General features: G+C 35.9%; 1 protein-coding gene across 1 annotated transcript; it reads left to right on the plus strand.

Moving 5' to 3' along the window:
• The first annotated feature begins 10,496 nt into the window (after nucleotides 1-10,496).
• Nucleotides 10,497-12,277, plus strand: LOC113058148 (homeobox protein MSH-A-like). The gene is made up of 2 exons (XM_026225826.1): nucleotides 10,497-10,879; nucleotides 11,364-12,277. Exons 1-2 carry the CDS (start codon nucleotides 10,582-10,584, stop codon nucleotides 11,816-11,818), a joined length of 753 nt encoding a protein of 250 aa, XP_026081611.1. The 5' UTR covers nucleotides 10,497-10,581; the 3' UTR covers nucleotides 11,819-12,277.
• The last annotated feature ends 15,210 nt before the right edge of the window (nucleotides 12,278-27,487 follow it).

Genomic DNA, 27,487 nt, shown 5'->3' on the forward strand with positions numbered 1-27,487 from the left:
ATGCACAGTAACAACCAAACAAGGGGTTCATTCTGGAATGGATTTGATGGACTTGTTCTAACGTTTAAGGCAAATCTTTGTGATTTAGTTATAATGTTAAGATCCTTTAGAGGATCTCATCCTAAAAAAGCTCAGACACTGTAAGATTCAGGCTTACCTGAAGCATACTTTAAAGATTGCTATTAAACTGCATCCAAGTTAGCTATTCCTTAATCAAGCGTAAGATCTGAGGCTAACGGCTACAACTGAGAACAGCAGCGATGCAGGATGTGACTGTTTGTCGTGCGTGATGCACCGTTTTTAGGTCAGGCAAACCAAAGTTGAGCCTTAGAGATGTCCTACTGTCTGTGATCCAATGAAGATAATCTATACATATGTATATGATAGGAAACTTGCATTTTAATTGGTTTGATGGGTTTAAAAATGAAATCTATTAAGTTAATTATTTATGATTCTTGTAATGGTTATGGCAGTAACTTTGGCTCATTTGTCAGGGATTTTGTGCTAAAAGCTAACTCAATGTTGTAGTATTTGCTAATGAGAAATGACCATGTGTTGCATTGATAGTGTTTTACTGCATGGGTTTTCGCCATGGTGTTCTAACAGAGCATTGCGGTAGCGGAGCACATTTCAATGAATTTGAGAAAACAAAAAACAAAAACATTATTTTTTACATGGTCTGCTGATTTTTGTACTGTGTTTTATAGCTAATTATTTTGTCATGGACGTAAAACCATTATGCACTACTTTTCTAAATATTGTTTTTCAAGTCACTTTTTTCCACAAATGGAAAGTCCTTTTATGATAACTTTTTTTTTTTTCCTTTTTTTTTTTTAATATAGATTTTGTACCTTTTGTTACTGAGAGATCTGGTTATAACGCAAGCATACCTTAAGGACAAGAAAAAAAAAAAAAAGCTAATATAATTTTGTTTAGGTTTTTATGTATTTACGTGCTGAAATCCCTAGATTGTCACATATAAATATATTTAGGTGACCGTATTGTTGAAACTAATATCTTAATATTTGCAAAATGCAAACAGTGTTCTGTTCTGTCTTAATGGACGAAGTAAATATTGAATCTAGCATGACATAAATTCCTTAAAATGTGTGGTACATGTAGAAATATATACCTACCCACTATCAGTTACGAGAATGATAATATCTCCCTCATTATTGGCTGTAGAAAATAAAATAATAACACTGTAATTAGAGTAATGTTAGGATGCACTTTGTATCACAATGATGAATGTTCCATATTGAAATATCAATGTTCTGTATAATTCTGAGAGGCTACAGGTTAATTTATGCATTACGCATGAGCTAAATTAATAAGTTAGGGATTTATTATTGTCATTTGTCTGTAATAGTAGTTTTGTTTCAACCTTTTTCAGTTCTATGTACCTTGCCCATGCACAAACTGTGCATACCCAACTTTATTGTGTTTACTAGATAATAAAAAAAGAAGCATACAAGAGGGCGATTAGTCAAATATTGAATCAGGGTTTACTTGAATACACTTTCAAAATATTGACAGTGAGATCTGTGCAATACTTTTTCCCAGAGACCTTTACAGTGTACTTCTAATATAACCATTACTTGCAACGTGTCTCACCTCACAAACTCTCCTAGAAACATTATAACATCTATCATTCTCTGATTTATATATATATATAAAAGAATACCACTGAAGTTATAGGTGTTTTTACTTTTATGTATTCACATATTTTCCTACTTGAGTTCATGCTACTGTGATTACGATGTAAATATTAAGTGAATAATGTTTTAACCATTTACTGATATATTTTTAATTGGAATGTAATAATTGTCATGGTTTTTGATCAGTACACTTATTAGATTTTCTAGTTTTAATAATCGCTATATTGTGCTTCATGTCTACAGAAGGATAAGAAGAAAAAAAAATCTGAAAATTATCTACGTAACTGTTTATTTAAATTTACATAGTTTATAACTGTGTACGGGAAGGTGTATTTATCAACAGATTTTTATAAGAGGAATAATTTTTTTGCTATGTCATTTATAAGTTTTAATTTTTATATTTTAAATCCAAATGGAGTTATGTAAAGAAAAATATCATTTTATAGTTGGGTTAGTCATACATGTGCTTTGGTATAGTTGAGTCTTGATTATTTGCGGTTAAATATTTATAACAGAATGCTTAAAGTATTTGTAATGTGAAATGTTGAATGAATAAACTTGATTGCAGGAAACTCTGTGGGTCTTGTTTTAAGCTTTGAAAATGAATCAAAATGATCAATGAAATATTTAAAAGGAAATTTAGATCTTCATGTTGCTTTAATTTCGCTCACCCTACATAAAATCAAAGTACAAGGCGTCATCATCTGACAGAGCACAATAGGAAATGCAGTAAGCTTCTGGCACACTGTCTGAGAATGGGGTCAAATCTATTTTTAGCTTGTCTGATACAGCACATGCTGCCTAAAAGACAGTGTTATGATTACCAGGAGGACATCTGGGTGAGACCTTGACTATTCTGGAATTGCCAAGTTTGATTACTGTTTTTACTACAACATAAAGGTTTATCAGTGGAGCTGCTGAGCAGGAAAGGCCTCGGGATAAATGCATCTAAACCATTTATGCAGTTGCATTAATTGAATGTTCATTATCTGTGAATCTAGTGGTGCTGTATCATTTGTTTAGATCTGAACAGAGTATCATCCTGCTTTATACGCCACCTACACGATTCTGCAAAGGCACACAACAGCACCCCCTGGCGGTGAAGATGTGTATACATCATTAAAATACCACGTGATAATAAAAATTAATCAGCATTTCATTAATTCATTAGTTCCTTCATATCACAGAAAGAATCTGCCCTTTGAAGGAATTTCAACGTGTAAATGAGAATGAATATGCTTTATATGTGTATTTGTTGTTATTAATTGCATTGCACTTTTCACTGAGCCATGCTGTATAACTTACTATACAACTGCTGGATCAGTTCATCTGCAGCATTCTGGTGCATCTCTAGGACAACAGTGATGAGTGTAAAGCAAATCTGAAATGAAAGGAGCATTTATCATCATTTATGAATCAGTAGTATGTCATAGACTTCAAACTTGTGCCATGTGCACCTTATTTACAAGCTAGAGAATAAGATTTTGAATGAAATCTGCACAAATCTGCTATGAAGTACAGAGCATAAAACTAATATTACTAATTTATTTAAGAAATGTAACTATATTAATTTTCACAATTATTTATTAATGTCACACACACATACCTAGTGCCTTATGACTTAAAATATGAGAGTGGTAAATGTTACAGACATGGAACTGTTCAGTCTATTATTGATTTTTATTTCCACTTCACTTTTATCCAAAGAGACAAAACTATTTGCACTGTATTTATAATGCGCTAAAATTAGTATTCATTTTACATATTAAAACTAGTGTATGAAATGGCAAATGAAAAATTATGTAATTTAATTTGCATTGACATTTTACATATTACATTCCAAATTGAATATTGCTACCCATTTGCTTCCATAGTTGGGAAGGTTACTTTGGAAATGTTATAGGTTACAGATTACAAATTACTTTATTTAAAATGTAATATGTAGTGCCACTGTTTCAAGTGACTTTAAGTAATGTAACTGAATTACATTTGATTACTTTTCAAAATTTCTATTGTTTTCAAATTGTGATTATTTTGAAATAATTTAAAGGCAGGCAATGTTAATGTTACAGTGGTACTCAACACTGATTACTGTCAGACTTTCAGAATCCTTCTTCTTTTGAATTAAGACTATAATTTAATATAAAAGTACAGATTCAACCTTTTACTTTGCAATCTTTTTAGATAATACAGATTTAGAAATCAAAGATAATAGTTAATAGCTAGATATACTGTTTTTGAAATAAATCTTTCAATACTATACAGAAACATTGGCATCTAACAATACTTAAATTAGAAAAAGCAGGTAACTAAAAATAATAAATAAATAGATAATTAACATAAAACAAAATAGAAAATAAAACAATTTGAATAAGCATGTTCATATTCTGTGTCTTCAAAAAAAAAAATTGTCATTTTCAAAAAGCGGACCAAATCCGACGTCCTCTGAACGTCCGCCAGTGAACGTTATAAAGCGGACGTACTGCGGACCTAAGCGGACATTCGGAACGTCCGGGGGACGTCCCCTGTTTGCTGGGTTCTCGAATCATTTGAGTCAGTTTGGGGATCGCCAATCATTTGAATCAGTTCGAGAGTTCGGAGCGGATTCGCGAATCATTTGCGTCAGTTCGGGAGTTCAAAGTTGAATCGCGAATCATTTGAGTCAGTTCGGGAGTTCGGAGCCGGAGCGGGTTCGCGAATCATTTGAGTCAGTTCGAGAGTTCGGAGCGGGTTAGCGAATCATTTAAATCAATTCGAACTTCGAGAGTTCGGAGCGGGTTCGCGAATCATTTGAGTCAGTTCGAGAGTTCAAAGTGGAATCGCGAATCATTTGACTCAGTTCGGGAGTTCGGAGCGGGAGCGGGTTCGCGAATCATTTGAGTCAGTTCGAGAGTTCGGAGCGGGTTCGCGAATCATTTGACTCAGTTTGGGGATCACGAATCATTTTAATCAGCTCGGGAGTTCGGGGCGGGTTCGCGAATCATTTACCAGACAGCACATGTATGTCTGGCCGACACCGGCCCAATATCGAAATGTCGGCCTTATTACCTAAAACATCTATAAAACCAGGCGGAGGCCGATATAATTCGGTCAGTGCTCTGTTCTCCAGCTCATCAATCGGGCCGATGCCGCGCTTATCTGTGTGCGCGTGCCCAGATATTCGTCTAGCCACCCAGAAAGAGAGAGAAGAGACTCATCCCAAAAACATCTGTGACTTTCAGGTAACATCACAATTTCACTTCAGCTCAATTAGACAAAAAATACTACTTTGTTAATTCTGTGACACTGAAAAGGTACGCGGTGTGTTTTATACTGTCTATGGGCAGCTGAAGAGACTGAGGCTCATTTTCAAATAATGTTACCGTTAACTTGTTTAGACAACGGTCATAGTAGCGATTTTTTTAAATGAAAGTTAACGCCTTAATGCGTTTCCAACAGTTTCTCGGTGGGAAAATGTAAAAGCGGATTATTAAAGAGAAGTCCTGAGTTGTGTTTATGAAGCTAAATTTAGCAGGACGGTGGCCCTCCAGGAACAACACACACACACACACACACACACACACACATATACATATATTATATACATACACTTTTTTTCATGAAACTCTTAGGACTTAAAAAATGATTTTAAAGAGCTGAAGAGGAAATGAGCATGACCTACAGATGGCCACTAGATGGTAATGTTTCCAAAATTAAGAGCAGCTACATAAACTTCCACATTCTCTATTTAAATGTATTTGCTATATGTAAAAAGATTGGCCTTCTAATGCGTTTGTTTATTAAATTAGTGTTACAATGTTTATGTTTTATAGTGACCGACTGATTTTTGTTATTGCATGGCAAAAATAATAATAAATTATAATTGAATGGCCATAACTGATTACATTTATTTATTTGCTTAACTGATTTTATAGAGGTTTAATAAAAAAAAGGAGAAATGTTGTGGTATTTCATGTAAAAAAAAAAAAAAGTTTATTAAAACATTAAAATGCCATCACTGACTACATTTATCTCAGTAATTTAACCCACAATAAAATTGCATTACATTCCCAGTGTAGAAGGAGCTCAACATCTTGTTTATGCAGGTTGTGGGTTTGTGGCAGAAGTCATTAAATAGAAAAGCTAAGGTTGAGAACATGACCTCAGACATTTAAACTGAGATAGTAATCATGTTGTCAAGTCAAGTCTGTATAATGAAGCAATAAACCCAAGGCTTGATTACAGACAATGCTTATAGTTCAGGCCCCTCTCCTGGGCGCCTGTGATCATTATGTGTTCATCAGTTAAATGGCAGTGGGTAGATCTCTAAGATTAAATGCAGGTTACATGCATCTACTCTAAATGTTTGTTGTAGATTAGGATAAATGATAGAACTCAAGTAAGAAAAGGAGTAGTTGCTTGGGGATGTTTAGATCTGACAATAACCAGCTAAACATGCATTTCACAATAAATTATATAGCACTTACAATGTGTTTGGTTCTTAAGATTAAATATCTCACAATGAATCAGCAATACATTGATAGGAGCATGTAAAAGTTTAAATGCACTGACAGAAAATTAAAAAGCAGAGTGGAAAGTCCAGAACAGTGAGCTGGAGTTGTGCACGACTGCGTGACATTCAGGCCTTGCACATTTGATACGGATTTCAACACTGAATTAAGCTGTAATTATTTTCACCACCAGGCTCATTTAGATTCATGTGTTGAAACACGCTAAACAAGTGGAGCCACACCTTCTCTTTAACACTGTTATGAGTCCTTAGCCACAAGCAGGGCTTGCTTAATGTCATTTTTTATAATGCTGTGCAGATAAACCGCGAAAACACAAATTATCTCTCACAGGATAAGACGGCAATATTGGACCACACTGCATCAATGTACACACTCTTTCTCTTTAGCTCTTTCACACACATATATACATTCACTCTAAGAAAAGTCTATAAAAAAGGAATTTTCCGTATTGATTGTCACACGTTTTATCTGTGTTTTCAATCATGTATTTTAGGAATGTCATTTACGTTTTTTTCTCACAGTGGCCATTTGATTTTGTTCAACTTTTGTCTACTTGTGTAATAAATCAATCGATGTATTCCTTGGCCAGCAGATATGGCATCTTCTGCTTTATGTTCCCTTTGAATATAGCTTCAAACGGCTCATTGAACTTCAATACAATGCACTTTTTCATTTTGTATGGTTGTATTTTCTTTTCTCCTGTCTACATCACCGTACTTATAATTCCTTTCACGTTGTCTTTGGCATTCAGATGTAATATATTGTGTCAAATGACACATTATGTCAAAACGAGCTCCAGTAGACAGATGAAATATCTTGACGTCTTTGTTTTTGACTCTCAACTTTGCGCTGGCTTGATGTGTTTGGATGCACACAAATAAACACAAAGACAATGACGGTAGTGACTCAGCTTTACGCTAACCACACACACCTTTAGATACGGGTTACATTTGCACATCTTTTCCCTCACAGCTAATTTCCTTTTAACGACAGCATCCATAATTAATGTAACATCACCCCTTGAACAGATGGAATTAGCGTTAGCATAGCATAGGCGCTTTGATGTGATAAATGACGAGTAAGTAATCTAAAAGAAATCTAAAGGTCGTCCAATTACATTTCCTAATATGACTAATCCAGATTGTTACTAACTACAATTTTCATCATGCAACTTGCAATCCATAACGGACTAAAATATGCATGCTTTGGTTTGGAAAAGCCCAACATGACCAAATTCCTACCAGGTTCAGTTGCTTGTGTGAAGAAAATACAATACAAATCGACAGGGAATTCCTCAGAATATGATGCTCTGAAGCCACACATAAAATGATTCTCAGGGAAGTTACATTACTTTTCCCAGAAATGGTTTTGTCATCTTAACTGCCAGTGCACAGGTATAATTGCATGTTGCTGTGAGGAAATAAAACAGTGTCAGGAAGAAGCCTTCAAGCACTTTACATTGTGCAAGCGCTGATGGCGGTGTAATAAGAAGCTGGATGCATATAGCCCAGAGGGACACAGACAGGCCGTCCAGAAACATTAGGCTCACTGTGCATGTTTCATTTAGTATGTGAACTACACAGTCAACAGCACTTCCAAGTTCAGTCACAGTATAGTGGCTTCCTTCTTGACTGGCACTGCATGTTTCATTGCATGGGGTCTATTGGAAAAAGCGATCAAACAAACACTTTCCAAGTGCAATTGTGCTGAACGTCATTCTTGCTAGCCATGCATGTGAAGAGCCTCATCTGGTGTATTTTCACATAATCTGAAAACGGGGTCAAGTTTGATATTGTGCTACACTTATGAACTGAATGTTCCCGTAGTGCAGTTCAACCCTAAAAGTGGGGCGGTCTGCTTCATCAAATACTTCGCCTCTAGGGACACGAATTGTGCATAATGGTCTGCTTACATTTCAGCGTAGCTTAATGAAGAGAAACCAACTGTTTAACGGCACTGAAGGGTGAAATTATTATGAGGTCCAAATTGAAATCTTTAATTTTTTATATTTACAGAATTTCAGATTTAATAATGTAATTGTAACTCCTGACTTCTTGACTTTTTCCACTTTGCCTTGGGGTGGTTTAATAAATAAAAATCTGCTAACATGCAAATTATGTTCCAAAGCAGTTGTCTGGTACAAAATGATCATTAAATAGTTTAACTAGTACAACTAACAGGATTATGTTAATGTTTATGTCTCATTTATAAAATCTATTGTTTATAAAACCAAGCATTATTCAGAACTTCCTTTAACATTAAGATCTCTGTGATATTGGCCCAGTGTCATGTCCATGTTGAATTATAAGCCGAAGCAACAAAGGATAGAAATGATGGCAGTAAAGTTGTTCTAGTATGGTACATTATCCTTTGAATTCTCTTAAATAATACAGAGCTTTGTTAGTTTTCATTTTCCCATTCTCAGACTGAAACAACATGGTTTTGCTTCTGTTATATCATTTGCTCAGTAACCCTCAAAAGCAATCAAAATTTTAAAATCCACTATAAAGCATGTCGTAAGTCCAGTGCAAGTCCTAGACGTTTAAACTTGTGTGATTTATTTGGCATGCCAGTTGTATAGTTTGTGTCATGCTTTTTAGCTCATATTATGTTTGCATACAAAAGTAATTAAAACCAATCTGTGTGTGCATTGCTTTAAAAACACAAAGCAATGCTGGTTAAGTCAAATCTTATTGAATGCATGTTTTTCATAAAGTTTTTTTTACACAGTTAGGTTCTCCAGTTTAATCAAATTACAGTAATCCAATATCTGAACAGGTTTTTGCAATGCCTTCCCATGCTCCCTGTAGCAATTCTGTACCAATCAATCCTTTTGGCTCATACTCTATAACAATCTGGCTTACAGCGCCACAGGACACCGCATCCAAATCCTTGTCAAAGATTATCTGTTAAAGCCTCCCTCCAGTGTTGACCCTGTATATAGAGTATATTATGTGACAGTATTGGCAGGAGAGAACTTCCTGACATTTTCTCTTTCTCCACTAATGAGCACAATGCTCTGTTCTCACTGACATATTTTCTTCAACTTAATTCTGTTGTTTAACAATCTAAACGACTTTAAAGACGCCAAAAAGGAACACAAATTACCCTGATTTTTAACCTCAGGAGTGCACCCTAATCACTGCTATTACAGAGAGGAATATGTAAAGGTGAATGCTAAAGTGATTCCCAAAGCGTTTAAGTATAGAACGCAAGTGATGCGAACACAGTGATTCATAAAGCTTAATGAAGCCATAAGCTGAGGCCTTTGCCACAGAATTAAACCTGTCACGATTACAGAGTATGACTCCTCTGGAGAGCCGTAATAATGGCGCAGGAGCCCAGACTTGGTGGAGACACATAAGTGTTAGTTTTGACAGGACTGACTTGTACTTCTGCATTCTCTAGGAATCAAATAATTACCACAGTGCAATGCAAATCCTGCAGTGGGAAGAAGGGAGTTGCATGTTAAGTTGGTTTTGCATTGCATTTGTGAAGATTTCTTGGAGAAATATCACCAAGAAGCCTGAATTGTGCAAAGGTCGTAACATTAAATGCACATTTCATTTTTCATTTTCCCATCAGTTAAGATTGTTTACTTATGTTTTAGTTTCGGTGCATTTCATGGCGTATTACTTGTGAGTTCATAGCCTATAAATTGACAGACTCGAGTTATATGAGTGGGCGCCATACACCTTGAGAAGCTAGCAATTTTCCCGTATTACGGTTAAATCCTGGTAAAAAAGAACCGGATTCCAGGAGCCTAATTACAAGGTGTTAATAGCAACAACAATATAATTACTGTAATTTACACACTAGCCTGAAACCTTTATTCCCCTCCAAATGTATGTCACAAATGTTATCAGATTTTGCTGTTGCTGTGTTTAGGGTTTGATACATTGCTGTATATATTTTTCTAGATGTTTTAGCCAACTTTGTTGGCTCTCAGTCTATAAAATCATTGTAAAATGGTTATTGTAAACAAGAAGTGGCTATATTTTAGCTATATTGTGCATCTTAAAAAGAACTAATTACTGATGTGAGAGCAATTTGACGAAAAACTTCAAGCCTAATTTTAGCTTATATATTTCCCCACTATAAACACCACATTATGCTCTAAATATAACTTCTTTATCCGTGAAGACTATCATTTAAGGGCTCTGCAGATCTCCTGATGAAGCAATCACTCATTCAGTCTCTCAGGATGAACAGAAAGTTGTCTAAGTAGGCGGCTCTCTAGGATTTGAGACGCAGCCTCTGACTGAACGATGATTGGTGCAAACTTTGGATAGTCTTGCAACTTTTGTAGAGTTATTGTAGGCTAAAAGTTAAGCATCGGAGAGCGCGCGCGTCTGAAGGCTCTCTCTCTCAGGTTTCCATGTGGAATATAGCTATAGTTATTTCCCCCCGGAATGATTTCCGCTAATTATAAAAGCAAAACGTCTTCCGATGAAGAAGAAGATGATCAGGGTTCACGGTCATCTCCGCCGGAGCGTTCAGTCCGGACGCAAAGTCTCCCGTTCAGCGTCGAAGCCCTCATTTCGAAGAAAGGACGGAGTGGATCATCTTCACGAGAACCGATTCCGATGGCATGCTTAATAAACCCGGACGATCGATCACTGATCTATTCAGAGTCGGTGGATTTCCCCAAACGCTGTGAATCTGTCAGAGAGGACTCTTCCTGGATCAATAAACCCAGATCCTCACCACGTAAGTGACTTCTACTCGGACACTTAAATAATAAAGTTACAATGTCTGAATGAGATTATATTCGATTTTAAACAACGTGGCATTTGTAGACTTCCTCAGAACTAACTTTTCTAAGGCTATCAGCTGATGACAATGTGATTTTGCTTTCAAATTAGCATTTTATCAGGCTGATATGAAAATAACATTAAAAAAAAAAGGCATTCAATAACTGACTAACAACTTTGCAATTAAAGTGAAACAAACAAAAAAAATCTAGCTAGATAGCTCAATCTTAAACCAAATGATGAAAGAATAAAAAAGAAACTAAATCAAAATGTACATGCATAATGAAAAGGTCTGAGTATTTAGACAGAATACAGCAGATATGACCTGATGTGTGTAGCCTAGGCTACTTTATGAGTTTGTCCAATGTTAAAACAAATGAGTCGTCTGCCCGAGCTGTTTATTACTCGTTCACAAACTATTTTATGAACTGTCTGTACAGGAGCACAGAGTCCCGCGACATGCACTCTCCGAAAGCACAAGACGAACCGTAAACCCCGAACCCCTTTCACCACCGCTCAGCTCTTGGCCCTGGAGAGGAAGTTTCGTCAGAAGCAATACCTGTCTATCGCAGAACGTGCCGAATTCTCCACCTCTCTCAGCCTGACCGAGACCCAGGTGAAGATCTGGTTCCAGAACCGAAGAGCGAAGGCCAAGCGGCTGCAGGAGGCAGAGCTGGAGAGGCTCAAAATGACCAGCAAACCCCTCTTACACCCCGGCCTCAGTCTGCCGTTTCCACTCTGTACGCAGACCCAGACAGCAGCTCTCTTGTGCGGACAGTCCTTCCCCTTCAGCAGACACATGATGCCCTTTGCACCTGTAGGAATATACTCCACACCGGTGGGTTACAGCGTGTGTCCGCTCTCCAAAGACGGCTTCTCTGTGGAGCCAATCTAGAGGATCCAACTCATGCAAACACTCCTGCTTCATCTGCTGGACATATTGACATTTATTATGTTTTTGATAGGGAGTTGTACAATTTTATATATGCTTAGGATTACTTACATTTTAGTTTTTCATCTTCATTTTTGAATGCAGCATTACACGCTCAAAAATCAATGATTTTTGCAACTTTTGATAAAGTGACTCGAACGATAAGAAGCCATCTAAATGACACAAAATGAGGAAACCAAAGATGCATAACGTTAAACACATCACATGAATTAACTTAGCTGCTATTCCCAAACGCTCAATTTAATAATAATTTAATCATTAATTAATTATATTCCTTGTTAGTAGCTTGCACCTGCAATTGTTGATCAGTACACTAAGAAAAATATCTAGAAAAGGGTACTAGTAATTTCCATTATGCATTGTAACCCTGTAACGCAAAAACACAAAATACAATGAATAATAAAAAATGCAGGTAAAAGAAAATAATTCATTCACACAGTAGATTGTGCCCTATTTTTATTAAAACTATAATTGTTCAGAATGTGTAAAAAATAAAAACTTAAATTGTAGGCCCTAATTGTTAATAAATGTGTAAGTGTTCATCAATTCAATGCTGTATTTAAAAATAGTTATATATATTTTAATATTATATTATGTTATATTATTTTACGAACCAATCTAAATCAACATATATAAAATATTTGTTTTGTTCCCCTGAAAATTAGTTGTCAACACATGGAAAAATTCAATGGATGTTAAAAGTTCTTCATACAACAAAAGATTCTAATTACAAATCTTAATTTTTAAGAGTGTAATCTTCTTTTGAAGTCACCAAGAACCAATTAAATATAGATTTGAAGGTTTTTTTAATTTTTTAAAATTCTTCTCTAACTTCCAAAGCATTTTATGATATTATATAACCCAATATTTTGCATTAATATATTGATCTTAGTGTGATTTTAAATCACACTTCGTGACAAATTCGTGACAAATTTAAAGTATATTAATTATTTTATCACACAAATTATTGACAAATCCATATAAAAAATCTGTTCTGTGTATATGTAGTTTATTAGGACTAGGACCAGTTCTGACCATTAACTATTAACTACAAACTCAGTAAACGTATAATTTGCTGCTTATTAATAGTTAGCAAATTAAGTTTATGGAGTGAGGGATCTCAAATATGATCATGCAGAATAAGGCAGTAATGTGCTTTGTAAAACAGCCAACATGCTAGTAACATGCATGATAGTTAATAGTGAGAATCGGTCTTTAAAATAAAGTGTTACCCATATTTTAAACTGTGTATTTACATTTTACATTTTAGTTACAGAATTTGCTGATTTAGCGTTACACTAAGACCTGCAATGCAGGCTGTTGGTTTGTTCTTAATTGGAAATTTTAGTGGAAAAACTATTAAGATTAAAGCGTTTTTGCTCAGATTTGTGAGGTGTGTGGGTGTTTTAGGGAAACGTTGGAGAAAGTATCCGCAGCATCGCTAATGCTTTTTAAATTGAGCTGCTGAAAAGAGGCTTTAAAGCGTTCATGCTCATAATCTGGAAATGTCGGCTGACCCGTGCAGCTCTTTTCATGCTGGTGGTCCCAGGAAAGTTAATTAAACACTGTCATTACATGACGCAGTTAAACACAGCGTAAGTATTTCAGTCCGTAAATCTCTCAGTGTGCTGCAATGGAGGAATGTGTCGACCTGATGCTGTTCTAAAACAATCTTAAGGAACTCAGTGTTGCATGTGATTTATGACAGCTTTGTTGCCCAGCTGACTTTCCATGAAATCATCTATAATCTTCAGCTGGTGTAATTACATATACATGCACGGGGCATCTAGAATAGCCCTATATAACAGCCTCCCTCAGTGAAGTGAACACAACTGCTTATTTTCCGTGTCTTAGCATGTTTTCTCTGAATCACATCAGATAGGTCTTCTCCGTCTGGTCTTTGTATTGTGATCCGACTTTGAGCTTTAACTGATGGTGAATGCCGAGCTCTACATCAACCAGACCCTTTATTAATTGTCCTTACCCTCCAGGTTTAACTCCACCGGTGTGAAATGGTGTATGCTGAGAGCTCGGTGATAAAGCATTACATGATTAGCTTCACCTTCTTTTGCTCACTTAACTGTGGCGTTGTCTGGCACCGACTGAGTGTTTCTCGTTACTGAACGACCATGTTGCAATTAGCAGTCATTTCACCGTCCATTTCTGCTTCTTTGTTTTTAAAACAAGCTGCAACATTAGTTTGATAACACATCTTTCTGACTGTTTCTGATAAGAGATCTCTCTTGAGTTTCGGCCCGAGAGGGCAGTTTCACTCTTTCTTGTTTGAAGCTCAGAAGATCTTCACGCCAAGTTTTTCTGACTGTTCAGGCCACTGAGTGGAAAGCTTTGATCCTTACTGACTAGACGATCCGGGAGGTCGACAGAGGTGTTTTTTATTTGGATTTCTATTCATGCAAATGTAGCACTTCAGACTATTAAACACTGAGCCTGTGAGGAAAAAAAAAACTAATAACCTCCCTCTGACCTTACAGCTAAGCATTATTTCTACTTTTTAACATTTTACATCAAGGTTGTGTTCGTTAAAGTCGGTTAATGCATTAAGCAATACATTTGTTTCATTATTTATTAATCTTTGTTAACATTGATTAATAAAACTACAACTGTTACTTCAGCAAATAAAATAATAATATTAGCAGATGCAACTTTTGATATTAATAATGTATTGGTTAATGTTAAAATGAACAAGAACTAAGATTAATAATAAATGCTTTAAAAGTAATGTTACCAAATGGAAAATCTTTTATTTATTTTACTTGTTTGTAGCGCTTGACTTGTAAACAAATGGATTTTTATGTTTCACAAAATAAATAATGGTAGTAAACAGAAATATGACTGGAAAGACACCCCAGGGATATTTTATATCACACACACACAGATCTTGTGCTGTGTCTTTATTTGCTCAATGATGTTCAGTTATGCTACAATGTAATTAAAATGCTTTAATTTATTATTAAAAATAAATCAAATGAACTTGGGAAGTCTACGCTAGATACTTTTAATAATTTATTCACATCTGCAGAAAAGGCATTTCCCATATGCTCTTAAAAGATTTCCTTTTGTAGACTACAAACCACAACTCGGCTAATGACAGAAGTTAATAATGCGTGAATAAATACTGATAAAGCATATTAAAACAAAACATTACTGGCTTCCTATACGCTGCTGTACAGATGTAGTTCATTATCTAACTGACTCAGTCCTGGGAGCCATGTGACAAATTATATTTGTATATGCCAAGCCAAATGCACAGGATGACATATTTCTGATTGTTGCAAAGTATTGGTGTTTTAACGCAATGACCACTAGGTGTAGCAATTTCTTTGAGAAAATAAGCACGAGTCAGTCTATTTATAACACCCACCCCACCAAAAAAAAAAAAGCATCTCTATAAAATACATTTATTTTTAAGTGTACAATAAAAAATTTTTAATATGCTTTAGATATTATAATAAAATCTACTATATATTTTATTAGTATATTTATTTTTATTATATAAAATGATTGTACCACTTGACTTAACAGTGCATAATACATTTTAGTGATACTTTTCACAACAAACAAATAATATAAATGGAAAGACATAGTACCACTTGAGTATATTTTTGTGCAGTATTTTTACTTGCTCAAGGTTGCATCCATGAACAAATCTCCTGTGCTTGTCTTTTTTTTTTTTTTTTTTTTTTTTTTACACACAATTCCGACTTCCTTCTTTGGAACAAATAATTTATGTGCAGTGTTTACACAAAATATATGAGGTGTGTCCAGGATGGAGTAAACTGTGGTAATTGCTCAAAGCAGTGCACAAGTGATTGACAATGAGCACAATGGCTCTGATGGGGAGGAAAAGACGTGAGTCGCTGCCGCTGTGTTGAGCTCCACACACCTGCCAACATGACCAGTGGCTCAGTCATCTCTCTGCTCACCAGAGCATGCAGCAAAACCAGTCTGAGAGAAACACACTTCAGACTTTGTGTTTTCCTCTTCACTAGGCTTTCGAGAAACATGCTTACTCAAAACAAGAGTCTGGCTGAGAGAATCAGGTAGAATGATTCAGTGAGGAAAAGCATGTTTTACCAAGAAACGGGTAATGCATGTGATTTTGTGTTTACATCAATGAAGCAAAAACACACGGTTCAGTTCGTCCCAGTGAAACTGAATGTCACATTTAAATGAAGGAAGATATATTTGCATGATGGAAATCCATATAGCAGATCAGAAAAAGAGTCTGCGGACACAGTGACTCCAGAGGATGAAATGAAACCATTATTATGGGAAATCTCTTTATCTCGCTTCAAAACCCTTGAGCAGGTGTGTATCTTGAAACAATCACTTTATTCATCCTCTTAACGACAGTGAAATGAGGCTGTCTGAAAGCTTTCTCTCTCTAGTTATGCATGGTGCTGCCGATGCTTGGCTTTATTTGCATTTTCAGCTCATTATGACAGAAATGCAATCATTAAATACTACTAACACAAACTGAAGATGTTAATTTTATATCCTTTATGCCAGTTATTTTTAGTCAAAAATGGGTCGTAGGTGTATTCTGATAGGATTGAAGACTGCAGGAAAAAATGATGCTAATGGAAATATTAAGGGCAGTGTTTGTTTACACTTTATTATGCGAATAATTATCCTTGTTGGTGAAGATCATTGCTCTTACCTTCAGTACAAATAGCATATTACTTACTGTTTATACTTTGTTTGAAACATTTGTTATTTAGTGTAAGCAAAATGCTTTGTATTGTGTATCTACTCTGCTTTTAAAAAGCTTGGTATTGATTTTTGATTAAATTAAAATAATACTTTTATTCAGAAAGGATGCATTAAATGAAATCAAAAGATTTCTATTGGACACAAATTCGGTTCTTTTTAACTTACTTGCATCAAAAATTGTGAAAACCCCCAAAATATCAAGCAGTACAATTGTTTTTGGGCAACAAATCATCATATTACAATGTTCTCTGAAGTATCATGTGACACGGAAGTAATGATGCTGAAAATACAGCTTTGATCACAGGAATAAATTACATTTTAAAATTTATTCAAACTGAAAACCACTATTTTAAATTCCAATAATATTTCACATTATTACTGTTTTTACTGCATTTTTTAACTAAATCTCTTTTTTAACAATCAAGTCACCTTTATTTAAATATGCTTTGTAGAAAACAGATTGCTTCAAACAGCTTCGCAGTAATAAACCGGAATCTGTTATGAGAATATCTATCATGAAAACGTCTTTAAATATGAGACAAATTCAAATTCTGCTGTAAATGCAATAGTGTCATAATTCGGCTCAAGTCAGTTCAGTGTTGGTTCAGTTCAGATCAATAATTAAAGTTCATCAACTATAAAACAAGTTCAATACAGCTATAAGCAGCTCTACAGAAGGCTTCAGTATCATTATTTAGCTCAAGTCAATTCAATGTTAATTCAAATCAGCTCATTAACATGAAACAAATCTGATTCACCTGTAAAAAAGCTCCGTTAACAATACTGAATATTATGTCTTTGACTTAGCGTAATTAGCTGCTAGCCTACCTTATATTTATGAAAAGTTTGCAAGGTCAATAAGCTTAACTTTCACTTTTAAAGGCGCTGTAAGCGATCTCTAATTAATGCCCCCAAAAAAACGCAAATAGCTACGCCCCCAAATTCACAAAAATGCAATGCAACACAGGCACCGCCCCCATCACAAGTGGACACGCCCCTTACTACAAGGCTACAAATGTGTTTTGGTGCTCCGTCCGTTCCACTTTAAACAGCATTTTTCAGAAACCTCTTACTGCGCCTTTAAGAGAGGGAAAACATCAAAGGCAGTGTGTCCAGTTAATTTCTTCTGTATTTCCACCAAAGTAAAAACTAGGCAAATTAGGCAGAAGATAAAAAGAGTGATAGTCGCGACATTCTCAAATGCCATATACAAAATTATTACAAAGAAAAGAAAACCCAGACTACATTAAATACAGGTTCACATGTATTTAAGCTGTTTTTGTGAATGAAACTGTCAAGGAGACACATTTAGAAACCAACAGCGCTGGGTAGATTTCCTACAAACTGTAGTTACTGATTACATATTACATGATGTAAATCTCTAGTCAGTGATGTAATCATGATTATTCATTTTGTATAATGCATTCCAACTACTTTTGGATAACTTTTGACATATTTATATATAAAAAGGATTATTGGTATATACAACAAACATACATTGAACATACAAATGATTAGTTAAATGATTTAAAGAGGGGGACTTTCGAGTAAATATTTTAGATCAAAAGTTTGGGAACCCCTTCATCACATCTACTCATGCAATCCAGAAAACAACTAACTGTAATCTGATCACAAGAACAATCCAGATTTGATGTAATCCGTTACACCAGTGTACAATAAGATAAATATTAAATGTAAAATGTCAGTTTTTTTCACTTCGTTTTTTGTTAAACAGTTCTGTTACTGTGTTGGGTCACCATCACTCAATGTCCAATGTAAAACCTGGGTCCTGAAGCAAAACCAGTTAAGAACCACCGCCTTCGGCTGAAGTGTGTCAGATTCAAAGACAATCACACGGAGAGAGGAACATCCTCCCATCCAACTCTTTGTGGATCACAGCTCTCCCCCCATGGCTATTACTGTCTGAGAATGTTATATCTCCGTCCCCACGACTCTCCATCACAGTTATGGTCCTCTGATGCCAGTGGTGTGGACATTGTTTGGCTGAACGAGAGCTTGCACTTCACTGACTTTTATCTGTGGGGTGGATGTGGAGCTTTTTTCCGCCCATGTGCAAGGTTAAGAGGTCTTAGCTTAGAGGTTGGGCCCATTATAAATATTTTACTGGCAATGCAAAAGTGCTAAAAAAAAAAATACAGCAGCTTTAAATATCCTCAACCACGACTGCATGGCGAATTTAGTTTTGTGGATACCTCAGCACTGCCAGGTAACAAGTCATTATGTAAAATGACACAGACTGTTGCCGTGGTTCAACAAAACACTGGTTTTAGCGTGAGAATCAATGTATACAAAATAAGTTCCCAAACACTGTGGGTTGTGCATGTTTTAAGGTTCTGACCTCTCTGTGAGGGAGTGTTTGTACAGCGAGTTGATTGTGATGACGGTGGGAATGCTGGAGGAGATTTTATACGCCACAGCATCTGCTTCAGTGTGTGTGTTAGGACCGCTGGAGATGTGACTTTCAATAAATACTGACTCGCTTTGACTGATGAATATTGAGAGAATCGTGTGATCGTTTCTGCCTCTGCATGTCGATCATTTACACGCTGTAAGAACGAGAACATAAAGATGTTTGCTTTGCTCTTGCATGAACTGAGCGAGGTTCGTGCAGCTGTTTTCAGTTTTATATTCATTTATTTATTCTCCTCTGGAAGCTGTTGCTCTTGTGTATGTAGGGTGCATGTGACGTGAAGATACGTTACTCACTTTTATCAAAGAGCAAGGGATTGGATTATGCTTTTAAGTTTGTCGAACAAAAACTAAAAGGTTGTGAATGAAGACTAGATGTCTATCTAATCTGTGTTACAAGTTCAGAGACTCAATGGCTTTTCAAACATGATAGCGGAAAACAGCACATTATGAGATTTAGGTTAGTGATAATTTTGGAATAGAGTTGCTTTGGTGAGATTTTTGCAGTTTAAGTTTACATCTGCACCTAGAAAAAAAAAAATAGTATCACCTTTTTATTATGATTCTCAATAGGAACCTGACGATAAACCACAAAAAAAAAAAAAGAAAAAAAAATTCATATTCATTATTGTTTCATATTTTACTCATAATTAAAACTGTATTTGATTATCACAATAATAATAATAATAATAATAATAATAATAATAAAATGTTTAATTTTTAATTTTCAGTATGTCAACAATACTTTTCCAGCACATTAATCATAATTCTTAACAAAACTATTAAAAACATCTTTGTTATTCAGAATTAAGCTGAAATAAAATATAAATATTATATGAGAACCTAAATGAAAATGAGAAATGGTGTTGTGGATACCACCTGAAATAAGTAGAATTTGAATATTAAAATTAAAAACTAAAACTGAAATAAAAAAATGTATTAATTAAAATAAAAATGGCAAAAGCACATGTCAAAAGTACAAAAAAGTAAGCAAAAACGAAAACCGAAAATATAAGACTAAATTAAAAATATTAATAATTATTTATACTATATATATAATACTAAAAATAACTTTACATTTATAATTAAAGGTGATAACACTTTATTTCACAGTGTCCTTGTTACACGTACTTTACTTTACTAATAACAGTCAATTATTCATGATTAAAATTGACTAACAAGAAACCAAACCCTACTCCTAACCCTAAAGTAAGTATACATGCCATTAATGATCATAACTCGGTAATTAACTGTATAATTTCACTGTATTAAAGGCACCTTCAATTAAAGCACAACCTTTAGATTTTTAGACTTGCTTAAAATAACCAGTAAAAAAGGGGAAGACTGAGAAAGACTAAAAGCTCTTGTTGTTTGCGAAATCGTTTTCTGGATTACACTGTATATGAAATATTAAGATGTAAAAACCCTTCACAGCTGTGGCTGAGTTTATGTGACTCTTCCTTTTCAGAGAGGGTCGGCTGGCTCCCAGGAACCCATTTGACACAAGCTTTATTTTTTTACAGAGCCATATTTAGCCTGCTATTTGCTGTTTCCTTTGTGAATCTAGAATTTCTACTTCGACGTGGGCACCAGTGCACTTTCATTTAAAGCTGTTTTGTTGAATGCTGAACCGTTTGTGCTTCTTTGGAAAGGCCAGACTCAAAGTCTCAGCTTTATTCTTTTGGTTAGAAACAGAAAGGCTCAATGCACTTATAAGCAGCGGGGATTGTTTAACTCTGTAAGCGCGTGTTGCTTGTGCATCAGTGTTTTGTTGTGCATGACTCATGCAGCTGTGGGTTTCAGGAGCTCTCGAAGGTAAATCGGACGTGAAGCAAGCACCGCAGCATCCTTTGAGAGCTGGATGCCCTTGTTGGAGGTCTAATTGTTGGCAGCGAACAGGAATTTCAGTCATGCTTAATTGCGCACTGTGCTTTTGAATGGCATCCAAACCACTCCAGAGGTAACGTTGTCTTTTACAATCTGCCAATTATCACCGTTCACCACTGAGGTGCTACTCTTCAGTTACGCCTGTTGCCAGTTTTGAGGTGAATGCAAAGAAAACAAATTTTCTCCCTCACTTTTATCTACCTAAGTCCTTCAGTCTCTCATCCTAGTCTTGTTTTGTTGATAGAGGGCATCTGTCCACGAATGGCAGTGATGTGATGAGATTAGTCAGATTGGACAGGCCACACTTCAAAAACAGGCCTAAGGGGGTTGTGCATTAGCATTGCATCCATTCAAACATGACACAGCTTCCCCTGACTCCGTCCTTCAATGTGAAGTCTTATTTTGGAAAGGCCAAACCATCAAACTCTAATCTACATTACGTTCATTATGCCTGGCTTCATTCTGCATTTCTCACACTTAACATGTTGCTTTCACAAACCGGATCAAGTAGGTCATAGTTCAGCAACGGATGTTAAAATACTGCTATTTAAGATTTCTGGTCTAACTCACAAAATCATAGCAGACAGTGGGGTTGAGGAAAAGTTCACCCCAAAATGAAATATGCTGAAAATGTATTCACCCTCAGGCCATCCAAGATGTAGAAGAGCTTGTTTCTTCATCAGATTTGGAGAAATGAAGCATTGCATCAGCATTTTTCTTCTGCAGTGAATGGGTGCCGTCAGAATGAGAGTCTAAACAGCTGATAAAAACATCACAAGTAATCCAATCCAACAGTAAAAAATCTTGTGAAGTGAAAAACAATATTACTTAAACTACTGGTTAAGGCTAAATAATGAGTTCTCTATTCATAAAAGAGCAATGAAGAAACAAACTTGGCTAAATCTTAGATTGCCTGAGAGTAAGTGCATTTTCAGGAAAGTTTGTTTTGTTTTGTTTTGAGTTTACTTTGGTTTACTTTCTTAACCACTAGATGGCAAAATATCTCACCGCAGCACCTAAATATCTGAATTTCATTATACAGGTAAAAAATGGTTGCTCCTGTAAAGCTAGTCCTTATGAACTCTTTGGGTTGGTTAATGTTTTTAAAAGTATAATAGATTATTGCAGAGTGTGATTTGTGAGTGGGAGTGATTTTGAAAACTTTTTATCTCTCAATAGATGGAGCTTGGCCCAACTCTCTTTTTATACAGTCAATGCTCCAGAGTAAGGCTTTAAAGTAACCTAATGTTAGTGTAATCTGTTAACTAAGCAAATCATAAACGCATTTTTTTTTTTTAGGCAAGTTCCAGATAATGTGTGTCATGAGAGGTTTTAGATACGACGGAAACCGTAGGCTAATTAACCTGATCACAATTTAATAAAAACATTAGGCCGATTAATTATTTAAGTTATTCTAAGCAATGAATAAATCAAATAAGAAAGTGATTCACAGTATCAGTGAAGCTTTTTAAAACTCGGAATCCCTTATTGCGTTGCAAAACGATTTACTGTTTTGAAGCGCTCCAATCAGATTGCGTATCGCAAATCATTTGATTCAGATCGGGACTTGATTAATTTGATTCACATCGGGACTTGATTCATTTGATTCAGATCGGGACTTGATTCATTTGATTCACATCGGGACTTGATTCATTTGATTCAGATCGGGACTTGATTCATTTGATTCAGATCGGGACTTGATTCATTTGATGCAGATCGGGACTTGATTCATTTGTTGCAGATCGGGACTTGATTCATTTGTTGCAGATCGGGACTTGATTCATTTGATTCAGATCGGGACTTGATTCAGATCGGGACTTGATTCATTTGTTTCAGATCGGGACTTGATTCATTTGATTCAGATCGGGACTTGATTCATTTGATTCAGATCGGGACTTGATTCATTTGTTTCAGATCGGGACTTGATTCATTTGTTTCAGATCGGGACTTGATTCATTTGATTCAGATCGGGACTTGATTCATTTGTTTCAGATCGGGACTTGATTCATTTGATTCAGATCGGGACTTGATTCATTTGAGGACTTGATTCATTTGATTCAGATCGGGACTTGATTCATTTGGTTCAGATCGGGACTTGATTCATTTGTTTCAGATCGGGACTTGATTCATTTGATTCACATTGGGACTTCATTCATTTGATTCAGATCGGAACTTGATTCATTTGATTCACATCGGGACTTCATTCATTTGATTCAGATCGGGATTTGATTCGTTTGTTGCAGATCGGGACTTGATTCATTTCATTCAGATCGGGACTTGATTCATTTGATTCAGATCGGGACTTGATTCATTTGATTCAGATCGGGACTTGATTCATTTGATTAAGATCGGGACTTGATTCATTTGATTCAGATCTTCCCACTGGAGATACAAAATAATTGAATTGTCTATTTGCACTAAGTGCAAACACTAAGTGCAAATAGCAATATATGCTGTTTACACTAAGTATATTTACACTAAGTCTAATATTACATGCTATTTACACTTAGTGAAAATAGCATATTTTTCAGCGATAGACGATATTTACACTAAGTGCAAATAGCAGCATTGTTTAGTGATATGCTATTTACACTAAATGCAGATAGCTATAGATTCTATTTACCCTATGTTAAAATAACAGGATTTTCTGCTATTTATACTAGCTATACTGCAAATAGTGGCAATTATCTTCACCTCAGTATTGCAGAACATTATAAATAAACTCATGAGTGTAAATTTTAATTTTAATTCAAATTATTAAATGGAGGTCACCTTATTGGGACAATAAAGCCCTCCCTACACCTACCCGATACTTTATTTTTTAATTGTTTAAATTATTTCCATTGAATAATTAGAAAATAAATGCTTTTCTGATGTGATTTGAAATTTGAAAACAGAGAAAAAAGTTTGCCAAAAGGTGAATTGGAACCGGGTCGATCACATCAAAATAAGTACGTCACGCGTTTTATCATATGCACCACTGAGGCTGATAACTGTTGATTTTCTCTGCCAACAAGGCGGGCTATTTGCATTTGGTGTAAATAGACACTCCAAAAAAGGATTGAGCAGAGGCAGGGATGGTGCACCATTTGGCCCTGACATGTGAACGGACTGCAAGGATTAGTGTGGATTAATGCAGAGTTTACTGATGGCTGCTGAGATTTATTTTAGCGGTACAATGTGTTATTGCTCCCACCAGGCCGCACCCACCCATCTTTACTTGGTAATAAGGTTGGATAATGCTGTTTCCAACTTACGAATCCAATGCTCCTCGTGTAACAAGGTGACGGTTGACTGACAGGTTAAACGGCGGTGCGAAAACAAAAACATCACTCACTCGTGCCGTGTGCTAGCATTAACACATCAGTATGCACAACAGTCACTGTAGCCTTTGACATCTTTTGAGGATCTGTTGACGCATTACAGCACCGTTGTGACCCTTTACTTATTAATCTGTCACAGCAGTTGTATGCAAGCCATTAGAAATGCATTAGTTCTGGTAATACATACAGTAGCAGTTGTGATTCATCCTATTCATTTTAAATGAGAGGGGATGGAATTAATCTAAAGGACTGATTGCGCTTCCATCATTCAGATGAGAATGTGGACATAGGCAGGGTGTAGCAAATTTCTCCAATTTCTTCCACCAGTCTTTACATGACAGTCCCCAGTCACGCAGAGAAACACAGTCATGATTCTCCCCCATTTTGCCCGGAAATGACATAGCTGGAAAATTGTGGTAATAGACTGCTTATGCAAGTCTCTCTCTAAGGGGCCTCTTCCTGTCTCTCTGTCTATCTCTCTCTATCTCTCTCTCGCTCTCGCTCTCTCTCTGAGGTCATCAGTATTTCTAAAGGCTACTACAGTGCCCACAGATGTATTTGGACACTTAGGTTACTCTTAAAATGTATGAATGTTGTGGCATTAGATGACAAAAGCAAGAGGGATTACCCCAAAAACGGACTTTACATAAAAGTTATGTTTGAAACAATCAAAATGAATTCAAAAACATATCCGGACACTTCCTGGCTGTGAACCGTTGGTGGATCGTGTTCGTAGTTAACTTGATTCACCTGTGGTTACTCTGCTTGACAGGACACCTGTGCAAACTAGAGGAGAAGTGACTTCGTCGACTACAAACAAACCGTGACATCAGTTGATGGATGTCAAAGCTAAAATTAGTGAGTTCTTAGCTTCATTCTTGCATTATTTCCAGACACCATATCTTAGATGATGTCTTTCTAATGTAGTAGCATTCATGCATTTTTTTTTTTTCAGTGTGGCCTAGGTGTCCAGATGGATGCACTTCTTAACATTACAAACAATGTTAGCCTTAGCCTTACATTTAGTGGTGTTGTAACTATAAGGTTGCTTCAATAATGTTAACTGAGCATCAGACTTTTTTAGACCAGTGGCATCCAATCTTATTTTTATTAATACTTTTTAAGAATCTGACTCTTGCTTTGAACAACACCGGTAAATATATGAGTCTGTAAATAGCTTCGGTCGGGTTTCTCAATGCCACACACTATTATTAAATACTACTAAAAATATTGTTTTTTTCTCTTTAACTTCCATTATATGACTGACAGACTGCATCGGTTAAAAAATTTTTTGTGTTTGTGTTCTACTGCAGAAACAAAGTCACCAATTGAAATTTTCATTTTTGCATGAACTATCCCTCATTTTTGGTTTCAGGTCACCTCCAGAATTTAAAGATTTAATAGCTTTACACCAGTGTATGTGGCTTTATTTCCATGAGGATGGTAAATTGAATGTATGTTCACATCTATTAAGTATGCACGAGTACGCTTTACAATACTAATGCTCTTCATTTCACTAATTACTCAGTGGCCCCTCTGTTTCCGGTCGGCTGACAACGACCAAACACAACTGCAACAAATGACAGTGATGACTCACGCACTGCTGTTTCTGGATCTTAAGCACAGCGTCTAGTGTTTAATAACTCATCCAATATGCTTCCCATTGTGTTTGATATGAGAGTGTTGTATTTGAGGATGAGTGGGGATGTCAGTTTCGAGGGCCCTGCTGCGAGGGCTTGACTTTTACACATTCACGGAGGCTGGCAAACAAAAACAATTTGACTCCCCAGTTCCTCTGAGCTTATTATCTCTATTTATGCCAGCTTTGCACAGCGTCAAGACAGCTTGACGGTAACAAATGAAAGTTTAAGAGGCTGAGAGCCAGTTCCTGCTGTCTGTTATCGCTTCCTATTCAAGTTTCATCAAGTGAAGAGTAAGAGCTCGAGAGCTGGAGAATTATTAATCCAGAGATGTTTTTTCTAGACCATGTTTTGCATTGTTTATCAAACACGGTGTACACAAAGAAAGTACAAACAACACCATGAATCCTAATGTTTGCTTTACATATGTGACCCTGGCCCACTAAACCAGTCATAAAGTTGGATAAATAAGCTTTCCTCTGATGTATGGTTTGTTAGGATCGGACAATATTTGGCTGAGATACAACTGTTTGAAAATCTGGAAACTGAGGGTGCAAAAAAATCTAAATATTGAGAAAATCATCTTTAAAGTTGTCCAAATCAAGTTCTTAGCAATGCATTTTACTAATCAAAAATTAAGTTCGGTATATTTACTGTATGAACTTTACAAAATATCTCCATGGAACATGATCTATACTTAATATCCTAATGATTTTTGGCATAAAAGAAAATACAATACAGTGTTATTTTTGGCTACTGCTAAAAATATAGCCCAGAGGCTTGCTCCAGGGTCACATATGTAGTTTCTCACCAGTTGTTAAATATCATTTAATTCTACTTCAACATTGTAATGCTAAATCACTAAATCTGTGTCTTCCTCTAAACAACAATAAACGCAGACGCAGTACTCTCTGAAACACAAGTAACAGCACCAAATTATGTGTTGTGAAAGCACGAAAATATCTCCGCCACAAAAATACCATAAAACTGACCACATAATTAGACGCATCACAATTAATTACATTCAGTTCGCCGCAGATGTTCCAAACGTTTCATTTTCCACATGATCACATGACACATTGCATCACATCCAGTGTTATCTTGTACCGAGACCGAGGATCCCATACGCTTTCAGAACATAATTACAATCTCAACAATAACGTATCTATTACTTGATGACCGTAAATGAGCGCTCTGCCACATCTGCATTTTGATTTCACAGCCATCTGTTCTGCTAGTCGTGGTGTTTAGCTTTCACAGTTTAATAATGAATCAGAGGCTTTGAAGAGAACAAGTACCACAGAACAATATACATGTTCATTATGCCAATAATGGGACGTCCATCTCATGATTGACCATCTGCCCTCTTGTTTTGGAAAAAAAACGTGAAGTCTCATGAATAGGGAAAGATGTAGAGGAAATGTAATGAGAGTGGAGAGGATGAGCTAGATATTTATCAGGCAGTGATGTATTAGATCCAGATTACACTGAATTGTATTGGAAATGACAGGCATGCTAATTCATTTAGTGATATTCATTTCAGTTATTTATGGAATGATGAATATATTCTCAACTCATTTGCAGTAAATTTGCCCAGT

This window comes from Carassius auratus, chromosome 39, assembly GCF_003368295.1.
Source record: "Carassius auratus strain Wakin chromosome 39, ASM336829v1, whole genome shotgun sequence".
NCBI classification, from domain to species: Eukaryota; Metazoa; Chordata; class Actinopteri; order Cypriniformes; family Cyprinidae; genus Carassius; species Carassius auratus.